At 37.0% G+C, this 12341-nt stretch overlaps 2 protein-coding genes across 2 annotated transcripts in view; one reads left to right on the top strand and one right to left on the bottom strand.

The window, feature by feature from the left end:
• The window catches only part of LOC109839338 (uncharacterized protein At3g06530), a 34752-nt gene extending 28170 nt beyond the window's left edge, over positions 1 to 6582 (top strand). The window contains exons 36-40 of the mRNA XM_020407767.1: positions 474 to 1151; positions 1254 to 1654; positions 2843 to 3101; positions 4996 to 5166; positions 5985 to 6582. Of these exons, the coding sequence (XP_020263356.1) occupies positions 474 to 1151; positions 1254 to 1654; positions 2843 to 3101; positions 4996 to 5166; positions 5985 to 6215 (1740 nt within the window). The 3' untranslated portion in view covers positions 6216 to 6582. The remainder of the gene's footprint in view (positions 1 to 473; positions 1152 to 1253; positions 1655 to 2842; positions 3102 to 4995; positions 5167 to 5984) is intronic.
• LOC109839331 (peptidyl-prolyl cis-trans isomerase FKBP20-2, chloroplastic) lies at positions 6902 to 11619 on the bottom strand. The gene is made up of 7 exons (XM_020407759.1): positions 11503 to 11619; positions 11187 to 11244; positions 10861 to 11093; positions 8871 to 8980; positions 7997 to 8105; positions 7833 to 7909; positions 6902 to 7306 (listed from the first exon to the last, which is right to left on the bottom strand). The coding sequence occupies exons 1-7, from the start codon at positions 11543 to 11545 to the stop codon at positions 7187 to 7189; spliced, it is 750 nt and encodes a 249-aa protein (XP_020263348.1). The 5' UTR covers positions 11546 to 11619; the 3' UTR covers positions 6902 to 7186.

The raw sequence follows: 12341 nt of genomic DNA, 5'->3' as shown, positions 1-12341 counted from the left end.
CAAAACCCTTTAAAGTTAAGTGCTTCTTAGAACCTATCTACTGTAGAAATAATCCCTTTTTATTCTTATCAGCCGTAGTGACTAGTGAGTCATCAGCAAAAGACTTAATCGTGAATTTGTCTAGTAAGTTATAAGTTTGTGCATAACTAGTGCTAAAAGATAAGTGCTTAAAGATCATCCTTGATGTAAACCTATAATAGTGGAGAACAGTTTTGTCTACCTTCAGTTGTTCTCACCCTAGTTGCCGCTCTTATCATACATATCTTTTCACATTAATATATTTACTATATACTTGTTTCTTTCCTAAAACACACTGCATTATCTCCCTTGGCACTTTATCCTAGGGTTTTTTAGATAATATTATCAACTTTTTTTGGGATGCCTGTACTTATCTTGAAAGTTGTTTTCTAATTATTGAGATTTTCTTTACTGTTATTGGCACTTGAATTGATGATTTTTAACATTGTTGACAGGCACTTGGATTATTATGTGAGAACATAAAGGATCAATCTTTTGTTCAGAGGAAGTGCAAAGATAAACGAAGAACAAAGCAGAAATTTGCTATTCATCTAGATGAAATTGCTATCACATCTTTCAACGAGCTGTGCTTAAAAATAGTTCACTTGATTTCTTATACTGTGGATGAATCGGAAACTCCTGTAAAGCTGGCTGCAATTTCAGCACTCGAAGTATTATCCAAAGAAGTTCCATCTGACAATTTGAAATTTTCAACATGCCTTGCCTGTGTAGTGAACTACATTCGGTCTCCTGATTTGGCTATTTCTTCTGCTTGCCTTCGGTCAATAGGTTCACTCGTCAATGTTCTTGGTTCAAAAGCTTTATCACATCTTCCTGAAATTATGAAACTCATGTTAGAGAAAGCTCATGAAATAACCTGTTGTCCTATTAGAAATTCTAAATATAGCGATCTGTGGTCTGCTAATGGAGTTTCAAATCAGAAGGTACCTCTTTTGCTGTCCATTGCAATTACATTGGAGGCTGTCATTGAAAATCTTGGTGGGTTTCTAAATCCATATCTTGAGGACATCCTGGACCTTATATTACTTCACCCAGAGTATGCTCAAGATTCTGATGCAAAACTGAACTCGAAGGCTGCTACAGTTCGAAAGCTCCTGACAGAGAAAATCCCAGTATGTTTCTTGTTAAGCCTAAGATTTGTCATCTTTACAACATTGTATTCTTCTACATCTTTAGGTTTGATTCTCTTTTTTAATGTTACTTGTAAATTGCAGGTTCGCCTTATGCTTACCCCGTTGCTAAAAATGTACTCCTCTGCCCTCAAATGTGGTGAATCCAGTCTATGTTTAGTTTTTGAAATGCTAGCAAGTATCATTGGGGTAATGGATAGGCCATCTATTGGTACTTATCATGTAAAGATATTTGAACAGTGCTTGATAGCACTTGATATTCGCTGTCATCTTCCGGAGTCAATAAAGAATGTAAACATAGTAGAGCAGAGTGTTACCGATGCCGTGCTTGTACTGACCATGAAACTTACGGAAACTATGTTTCGGCCCCTTTTCATGCATAGCCTTGATTGGGCAGATTCTAAACTTGAAGGAAGTGAGAGCATAAGTTTCGACAGAAAAATTACTTTCTACAAACTGGTGAATAAACTTCTCGAGAAACACCGGTAAGGCATGAAGATTCTTTGTTTTGCATTTATGTTTGATCATCTACTGATGTTGTCGGCTTACCTCTTGTCTATGATTATTGATTAACATGATTGATATTGTTCATTGGCAAAATGATATCTACCCGCTGTTAATGCAGACTGAGGCTTTTCCATGGTTGATATAAGTTCTCATTTTTGTCATGTTAAATCTTGAAAGTAAATGCTGTTTAGTAATCAAAATTGTCTACATTTCGAGGGATAGGACAATGCTTTCAATGACAGTTCGGGACCATATTCTTGAAATTATCCATGAGTTTAATTAAGGGCACCTCTTCAAATAAAACATACATGTTTTAATTGGGTATACATAACATGTACTTGTTTTACTGATGAACTCACTCTCGAGTTACATTTTCTCGTGATTTGGTTAACAATATCTTTTATCTTTTCATTTGTATATAAAACTATCCACTAGAGTTCCAAGAAGTTATGATGCATTTTCTTTACTTGGGATTTCAAGTGCTGTAAAACTAGATGTTTATAGATTCAGTTTTTTGGGAGCATTATAGATCAGAAAAGATCATTGCAAAGATTTTCATTTGTGTTGAAATTACTTAATCTTATAAAAGCATAGTTAATTTATTTTGTACACACACTGAGATAATGTAGTAAGCTGTATGACTTGGGTTTATTTTCATTTTCTTTCCATTTTTGCTTTCCGTAGGGTTATATTAGTTATTATTTTTTTATCTTAAAGCTTTCTCCACTTAAAGCCGCTGACATCTTCTGCCCAGACATCATGGATGACCGAAAGGGATTGACCAATGCAGTATAGCTCTCCTGCCATCCAAGTGTGATAGCTTACTGTAACCCATACTCCTGTTACCATATTCTAGATGATCCTATTCTTCAACCTCCATTTTTTCCCTTTTGTATCTCATGGGATGTTCATTTGCACAAACCTCCTTTGAATTGTATTGCTACCTTGTAAAACTATTTGTGCTATATGCATTACCCTGTCATATATTAGTTTTCATGAAGGATATTTTTCTAACTGATATGAACATGAGATCTTAGTTTCAATAGAAGTCATTTATATGATAGCATAGTTGGTACTCAAGACAATACCGGTCCTTTTTGCTAGATTTTTCTCAATGAAAGAAGCACTTGCAGAAAATATCTAATGATGCAAGTTTGATGTCACAGATCTTTGTTTGTCCCTTATTTCAAGTACTTGCTTGAGGATTGCACACGACATCTTACTGAAGATCAAGACATAGGTTTGATACCTTTGACCCAAAAGAAAAAGAAGGCCAAACATGGGAATGCATCTTCTGTTGCAAAGCCCAAAGATGTTTTATCCCATAAGCAGTGGCATTTGCGGGCTCTTGTTTTGAAGTCTTTATATCAGTGCTTCCTCTATGACACGACAGATCTGAAGTTTCTTGATGCCTCAAATTTTGAGGTTAGTTCATATATTTTGTGAACCTTAAATATGTTGTTTGATTGTTTTCTAGTATAATTTGTTTTTTTCAATTGCATCTCTAAATTCTAAGTTTTAGATTCACATAATTTCAAATCAAATGTATTTGTAGCGAACAATTACCCAGTCTACTGGATACACCTTGATTTAAGTTCTTTGACGTTGAAATTGAAGGTTCCCTATAGATCCATTGATAGGAGGGTGTAGGTCCGTAGGATGGGTTGGTATTGGGAGCTAGTAGGGAATATTCAGGCTTTGACAAAGGTTTATCCTTCTTTTGGTCATTGAGATCTCCACTAGGCGTATCCATTATAAGTTTGAGGTGTTTGAGGTGACACCCTTGAACGGAGAGGATATCCTCTTCTTTATCCTCCAGCCAAACACATTAACTTTGGGTAATGAGAACCAACTTTTTCTTCCAACTATCAGTTCGCTACCTGTTACTTTTCTTTTTCCATAGAATTTCTGCTGCCATTGGAATTTGGACATGCTAATTAACATTTGTATCTTAACTATTTCATTTTAATAGATAGCAGTCCTGTCTACCTATTAATCAGTGTTTTAAAGCCAATGTGCCTTATTGCCTCGGGCGCTTAAAGCAAGGTGATTTTGTAAGTTAGCGCCTTGTGTATTTGCCAGACGATGAAGGTTACTAAGGCGAGAGCCTTTTGGCGTTCAAGTGCTCACCCTGGCATCTCATGACCTTGCCTAAGGTGTGATGTAAGGTGCCAGGTGTTTGCCTCTATTTGAAAATGTTGAGGATGTGGAAGGTGCCCAATAAAATAAAGTTTTGTTTTTTTATTGAAATTGTTTGTTTCCATTTTCTTCGTTGATTTTTTTGCAAATTTCTGTTGTAACGTACTTCATTACCTGTATCATTTTGAGGACATGCAACAATAGGAACCATCAATTTCAAAGTTTGTTGCTTAGTTATGTGTGTTAGCAGTTACTGGTTAATATTACTATTCAATATTTTTTACTTACTACTTTATTTTAGATGGTTAATGACTTGTTATATTTGTGAAGTTGAAAATTTGGCTGTGATTAATTTGTCTTGTTGGTATTTATTGGTATTTGCATAATACTTGTAATGTTTATGAATTTTTTGAATATTTATCACCTTAGTTTACTCAGACTCAGACGATCGCCTTTTTTGGTGCCTCTGGCCTTAACCAATATAGGACCTAATCGCCTTGACCTCACCGTGGACTATTAATTACTTCAAGAGGAGATAAATATGATTTGCAATATATATGCTGTCTTTTCTTCAATGTCAACTAAGCAGTAAAAGTTTCACATGCTGACACGCCAGAACTCAAAGTTGCTACCATTTTATCGAACTTAAATAAATTTTTTTGAGTACTGAGCTTTCGCATTTGTTTGGGATTGTCTCCGTTCTAAGTTGCATGTGATTTAGATTGAGTAACAACCTTTAGAAATATCTCATGAAGCTATTGTACTCCTTTTGAGTGCCTTGTTTTGATCATAATTTACAATGACTTCGATAATAATGTGATGCTACTGACTTGCCTAAATCTAGGAGTCAGTAGACTTGTGCTACCTGCCTGTATGTTGTTACTATCCATCAATTTATTACTTGGTAGTTTGAGACCTGTTCTATAGGTATTATGCATAGCAACATGAAATTGATGTGGTAGTCTTGATTCAATTGTCAGTTAGCTACAATTATTCATGATAATCGACTCGTGATCGAACTTACACCCAGAGAAATACTAATCTTGTGCTCAGAAATAGGAAAGGAGGATAAGGAAAATAGCCCTGATATTATCCAAATTTATCTTCTTTTCATTGCGCATTATATTTACTGAATGTTTAATTTCTTTGTTAGTTCTAACCTGTTCATAAAATGTTGCAGGTCCTCCTGAAGCCTATTGTTTCCCAGATTGTGGTAGATCCTCCATCCTCTGCTGATGTTTTATTGGATATGCCTACTGTAGATGAAGTTGATGAAACACTGGTTTTGTGCCTTGGTCAAATGGCTGTTACAGCACATTCTGATGTCTTGTGGAAGCCTTTGAACCATGAGGTCAGTATAGCACCTCGTTCACATAAATTTGTCATTGGAGTTATTGGTTAGCCACTACATGACTGCTGTGCTTCCTTCGTTATACTGAACTATTATCTCTTGTGGGAATAAAACAGAAAGCAAATTAAAAAGCTAATGAACAAGATTGTTCTTTTTAGTTCTGTTTCCATTCCAACACAAGTCCAGAGAAAGGTCCGTGGTTAGTGTTCAGCTATAGAATGAAGCATATCTAGCTGCAGTTCACACGGGAAAAGGCTGCATTATATTTAGCCTTGAGAAACTATACTTTTTGTCTTAATTTGGTATTTTCAGTGATGCACGAAAATTTCGCAACCTTCTCCCTCTTATCTTTTTTCTCCTAATAAGCTCATGTCTAGTTTGGTGACACTGAAGTTGTGACCTTTGTTTTTTCTCATGGGCGAGTGGACGAACTTATTTTCCTGTTTTTTTCCCTTCTGCATTATCGACTGTGTTTAATCGTGATATCAAACTGTCACCTTCAGCAAAGAAAATGATGACCACAAGAAGGTGAATTCGTTTCATAGTCATATCATCAAAGGTCCCAAAAAATAAAACAAAACAAAAAAAAGAAAAAAAGAGGAAAAAAATCCTTTGAAAATAACATGTATATAAGCCAAAACCACCACGATCCTGACTAACATATTCTTGAAATTTTACGTACTTAAAGCTCATGCTGCTTTGTGGAAACTAACAATTTTTCTTCTATACTTGAAACTATCATGCTTCTAGTTTACTGTCTTTGAGCCGTGTGAAGATTATAAGTTGTCTTTGAATGATATCGCAACTTGTTTCTGCAGGTGCTGATGCAGACTAGGAGCGAAAAGACCCGGCCAAAGATTCTCGGGTTGAAGGTTGTCAAATATTTGGTGGAGCACTTGAAAGAGGAATATCTTATTTTTCTACCAGAGACCATCCCATTTTTGGGTGAGCTGCTTGAAGACGTGGAGCTTCCTGTTAAAACTCTTGCCCAAGAAATTCTCAAGGAAATGGAAACTCTCAGTGGCGAAAACCTTCAGCAGTACCTTTAAGATACTACAATACCAATGTTTTCAGCGCAATAGTAAAATTTCCGGCCAAAGATTCTTGGCAGTTCCTGTAAAAGAGTACAATTGAGAACCTGTGCGGTATCATATTTAAGGTACAAAACCACCTCTTAATATAGTTGAAGTCGGTGGTTTTGAGTCTTGACTAGTGCCCTGTAGAACAAGAAATTTTGTAATAGCTCTTTTTTAGCATAGTAGCTGATTGCATCAAAGCTCTAATGAGTGAAATTTTTGATGTAAAATTGAGTATGTTGATAGTCGCATTCTTCGGCCATTAGGTCATCTAATATCTTATTGTGGCCATGTAATTTTCAATGTACAGTTATTGTAGTCACGGAAAATTTCCTGCAAAGTTCTTTGGTATCTTTGTCCGGAGCTGAATGAAACCCGAACCGTGTCGCTTGAAAAAGAGAGGATGATTTAAGCAATTGACGCCTTTACCTTTATATTTAAGCATCCATTTCCAATACAAGCATCTTGGATCTTTGCATTATGATTTCTGTTACTGTGGTGTTGAAGAAATGTTCATTAATTCTTGCAAACAAGTACGCATAGTAAGTTCGTCCAAGTACCGAAAAAGCAACCGCAGTGGGAGTGCCGATCTTTTTTGTCATCATTGTGTGCACGTCTTTCTGCATCGATATCTCTCATGCATAATGTTTGAACTCATAAATCCAAACATCAAAATATAAAACATTAAAGTATCTCTAAATCAGTACACTTAATAGCAAAAACTTCTAGAATGAATACTTCGAATTGATGCTCATATAAGGAATATCCCTGCCTCAGCAAAATATTGCCTAGTGTGCCAAAAATGGGAGCTTATATGCATACATCGTAAAGGGCCGGGAGCCTGAGAACAATATCAGGAAAAATACTTCTCTCAAAAGACCCAGAACTGAACTCCTACAGGCGACATCGACATTTCAATAAAAACTAACAGTAAGAACTGCAGCTTAGTTGCAAACAACGTCAGAGTAAAAGGCTATTGTCCGGCGCTGGCAATCTTTTACATCTAATAGCTCGACATCGAAAACCTCAAACTGTTTTGAGCTGAAAAATGTGGATGGTCCGACCTGTACGAATGAAGTTCAGAAAAAAGGAGAGTTATAGAAGAGAATGAGGGAATGGAAGAATAAGACTCATGCAGATGACCCCAAAAATTCGGGATAAAGACTTTATTGCTGCTGTTGTTATTGTAATTAACCGCGTAACATTTGTTTTAACCCATTGGAAAAGGAAACCTTTATATATATGATAAAGAAATATAGGGAAGGAAATTATTTAGGGAAACTCTTTTAGATTGCAACATCATGAACACAGTGTAACGAAGTTGATAATGCTAGTGATTGAGATGAGTCGAAACGTGTTCATGTGGATATCGTTATGGTTTGGGTGACGATCATCTGAAAATATAAATCATACATTGGCTAAAGAAAAATTAAACATGTATTCATGTCTGATTACAGTTAGATTGCTCACAGATAATGAATCCAAGAACAACAAAAACAACAAATTAAATTTTATTCCGTTTCTGTAAGGCCAACTTGGGCACCAAGGAATGAGATGAAACAAAGAATTAATATGGCCTAAACAACTTACTGGAGGTCCAAGTTCTGGAGGAATGACGATCCTTCGCTTCCCTCCAGGTCTCATATCTCGGATTCCTTCTTCAAACCCTGCGCTGTTTTAATGATTATTTACCATTAACATTGAAAAGACAGCCAAATGCTTAATAATTTGACTTCACAACCCAAAATGCTTGCCTGGAACAAGTGCTTTATTGCCTAAGCGAACTTTGGCAGGTGAACCTTGTTGATAAGTGCTATCAATACGACGGCCTGATTCATTGTAACCAACATAGTGAAAAGTCACCTGCTCATGAAAACACCCTGATTAAAGACCCTTTCTATTATTAGAGGGGGAAAAAGGAAATAAGAAATTTAGGGAGGTTTATCAACAAAAATGGATCATCACAAGGAAAGTTGAATATTTGAACAATTCTAACTACATCAATTCTCTTCAAGAATAGCCAATCATTTTTAACAGTAAAGAACCCTACATAATATAAGCATCAAGGGGGAACGTGGTCATCCATCTACAATATTTATCAAATCGATACTTCAGTTCAAAGATATGACAGCCCATAAGGGACCAAACACTTATTTAAAGTTTACCCCTATTTTTATTTTGATACCTCAAAATATGTTTTGAGCACTTTGATACTGAAAAGCTTCAATCCCATTTCACTTAGATACCGACTAGATTTTCTTAGATTTTTCTGTTATATTTATATCACATGCTTAGCATGTGATGCCTCTGTCTGCTGTTATTGGAACATTTGGTCGTTTGGATCTCTAGCATTTGGGTAGAATGGACCTAACTGAAATACCAATTTAACAGAATAGCTAATTAAATCTGGACAAGGGTATCAAAATGAAATGGAATTGAAACTTTGGAATATCAAAGTGTTAAAAAAATTATTTTGGGGTGTCATACTGAAAAAATGAGTAAGCTTTGGGGGTGCCAAAGTGAAGATAATCCGAACCATAATGCACAGAAGATAGAAAAAGAATGAGAAAGACTAAACATTGATACAGAAAGAGCCAATCAACTGGAAGAGGTAGCGAGAGGAAAAACCTGCTGACCATCCTTTGGGAAATCACCTTGACCAACTTCTAAATCCAGATATATAAGTCCATTATCACGTTTAACATATTTGTCGGATGTCATGACTTTCACTTGGAAACCTGAATATTCCCCGGGAACAATTAGTTACATAATCATAACAAGGATCCAAGATATCTACATTGAAATAATAACATCAGCTTGATAGGTGAAGTCTAGATTCCACACCACAAAAATCAAAGAAAGTGGCTCGTTGGCCACGTGAAGGAACATAGCCTCAGATGCATGAAGTGCATTCTATTAATTTTTCTCAAAGGCCATGTAGTGGCCCCTGTATTCACCAATTCAAATTTCCCTCAGGCTATGAGATAGCCCACCTATTCAAGATCGATGCTTGATATGCTTTTTTTTTTTTTGACAATTGCAGGCTTGGAGCCTATAAATGGAGGTGTGTTATGCAATGGCACAGTGTCCCACAAGAGCGAAGTGTTGTGAGCTAAAATAAAGAGAAGTTTGCTCTCTCCCTCAGTAAAGCGTGAGATTGGGGTGTAATTGTGTTTGGGCATGAGTGAGAGTAATACACTCTTGTGAGTTTGGGTGAGAGTGCTTGTAATATGTCATTAGTGGATGTCTTGTTATCTTTGCCTGTGGACATAGGCATAAAAGCCGGGGTAGTGATAAGTGTACTACTCCCATTGTACTCATTTGGTGCTCCCATTCACAAAAAAGTAGGGCCATGACGACTCACCATTACAATTTTCATGTGGTGAGTCATCATGACCCCACTCTTTTGCGAGTGGGAGTACCAAACGAGTACAAGGGGGAGTAGTACACTTAGCATTTTCCTAAAAGCCCACATCCGGAACCTTTCATTAATCCCAACCCAGCTAAGAGAGAAACATCACCCAACATAAACACCATCCTTTGGGAAATCACCTTGACCAACTTCTAAATCCAGATATATAAGTCCATTATCACGTTTAACATATTTGTCGGATGTCATGACTTTCACTTGGAAACCTGAATATTCCCCGGGAACAATTAGTTACATAATCATAACAAGGATCCAAGATATCTACATTGAAATAATAACATCAGCTTGATAGGTGAAGTCTAGATTCCACACCACAAAAATCAAAGAAAGTGGCTCGTTGGCCACGTGAAGGAACATAGCCTCAGATGCATGAAGTGCATTCTATTAATTTTTCTCAAAGGCCATGTAGTGGCCCCTGTATTCACCAATTCAAATTTCCCTCAGGCTATGAGATAGCCCACCTATTCAAGATCGATGCTTGATATGCTTTTTTTTTTTTTGACAATTGCAGGCTTGGAGCCTATAAATGGAGGTGTGTTATGCAATGGCACAGTGTCCCACAAGAGCGAAGTGTTGTGAGCTAAAATAAAGAGAAGTTTGCTCTCTCCCTCAGTAAAGCGTGAGATTGGGGTGTAATTGTGTTTGGGCATGAGTGAGAGTAATACACTCTTGTGAGTTTGGGTGAGAGTGCTTGTAATATGTCATTAGTGGATGTCTTGTTATCTTTGCCTGTGGACATAGGCATAAAAGCCGGGGTAGTGATAAGTGTACTACTCCCATTGTACTCATTTGGTGCTCCCATTCACAAAAAAGTAGGGCCATGACGACTCACCATTACAATTTTCATGTGGTGAGTCATCATGACCCCACTCTTTTGCGAGTGGGAGTACCAAACGAGTACAAGGGGGAGTAGTACACTTAGCATTTTCCTAAAAGCCCACATCCGGAACCTTTCATTAATCCCAACCCAGCTAAGAGAGAAACATCACCCAACATAAACCGAAGTATCAGTATTATTATCGTAAACTATGATTTCTAAGGTAATTTGATTGTCACTCCCAAGATAAATTGTTCCCGATCTACCACTTGTCTTAACTACTCTACAACAACGAGGTCACTACCATCGTATAAAAGGCTAATAAACGCCGATAATATTAACCATTAACCTCTAAATAGCAAAAATTTCACCTTCTCTAATGAAATTCGGGAAGTCTTCAGGTGCATTGTTGGCCCCCTGTATCTTCTTATTCTGTTCAAGCAGTCTCTTTTCATCGTATGGGCTCCTGCTTTTAACCTTCCCAATGGCCGGCAGAGCGGCCGACAAGCTCGACGGCACCAGCGGGAGCATTAGCATTATCCTCCGGCTTCTGCCCTCCCCCGCATTCTGTGCGCGTACCCTCCCTTCTTCACCCCCAAAGCAACTAATTCCGATCGAAAAACAAAATAAACATTCAACGCTATCCAAAATCCCATTGACAACACGCGTAGATACAAATCATAAAGCTCCAGCTTACCTCTCCACAAGCCTCCTGTTGGATTTAGATGGTTTACTGCGAAACGAATGAGGATTTCCTGCGACAAGAAACGGGAGAAAAGAGAAGCTGGGTCAGTTGGGAATTTACTCAAACACCGCATCTTCATGAAATCGACACGGAAAAATTGAAGTCTTTTTTTTAGCACTTTTCCAACAATTGGGTCGTAAGCTAAAAGACCCATTTAGCTTTCAGAGTGCGGTCAATGCTCATAACAGAGGAAATTTGCATGTTGAGGTTCAAAGACCCACATAGAAAAAAAATACAGTTTTAAGGTAGAGAGAAGCAAAGAAAATACTTTGATATTGAGGTAAGCAAGACGAGGGAGAAATTAGCTGCATATTTTCTCTTTTTTAGATTATCCAAAAACTCCACCCGCATAAGGAAATAGGATAAAGAAAAGAGGGGAATCTCAATTCTGAGCAGGGTCTGGATTCTGTACGGAAGCCGAGTGAGCTAAACTTGTTGGGCTATAATGGGCCGTTTTGTTGGGCTACCCGTTTCTAAGGCTTAGGCCTGTTTAGGGGTCAATCCAGCTTTTTTTTTTCTCCTTAAATTAGCTGCATATTTTTTTTCTCCCTCACTAATCCTCAATATAAACGTTTAGAAGGGTTTTTTTCACACCTCCAAGTTCAGGAGGGTTTAGTGGAATAAAAATTTTTTTTAGAGAATTTTGGGGAAGGAGATTTGTAAAATTTACTCTTTTGTCCATTCACGTACAATTGTACTCTATTATTTACTGAAATGTTATGTGCATTCTAAAGTTGAGTGCTTATCATATTCTCTTGCGCTAAGTTCATTCCCATCTTCCCACATGAACCATAAATTCCAAAGGCATCATGATTGTGAATGGAACGGATTAAGAGCTGTAGCAATTGTAGTTATATATCTTTTTAATTGGAGCTGCAGATTTACAAATTGTAGTTTATAATCTCACAACTGCAGTTTTTTATTTAAACCACTATTTATATGAAATGAATTGTGAATTTTATGCACATATATAAAATTTTCGTGCAAATGCATATATTTTAGCAATCAAGTACAAATCTATGATAAAGGTTGAACTGAAGCTGAATCCAGACTATGTGCTTCAAGTTACGCTAAGATAACAAGATGTCAACCAGAAGAAAAAATATA

Source organism: Asparagus officinalis, chromosome 4 (genome assembly GCF_001876935.1).
Source record: "Asparagus officinalis chromosome 4, Aspof.V1, whole genome shotgun sequence".
NCBI lineage: Eukaryota > Viridiplantae > Streptophyta > Magnoliopsida > Asparagales > Asparagaceae > Asparagus > Asparagus officinalis.
The sequence above is the reverse complement of the archived record's forward strand: the minus strand, read 5'-3'. Positions and strand labels throughout refer to the sequence as shown.

What these genes read in the sequence shown, in the direction of transcription:
- LOC109839331 (XM_020407759.1), bottom strand. Translation starts at nt 11,545, where the DNA reads ATGCAGCTAATTTCTCCCTCGTCTTGCTTACCTCAATATCAAA. An exon ending in TCCCAAAGGATGGTCAGCAG is followed by an intron (nt 8,106 to 8,870) that starts GTTTTTCCTCTC and finishes TTTCATGAGCAG; the next exon opens with GTGACTTTTCACTATGTTGG. An exon ending in CTCCAGAACTTGGACCTCCA is followed by an intron (nt 7,307 to 7,832) that starts GTAAGTTGTTTA and finishes TCATTCGTACAG; the next exon opens with GTCGGACCATCCACATTTTT.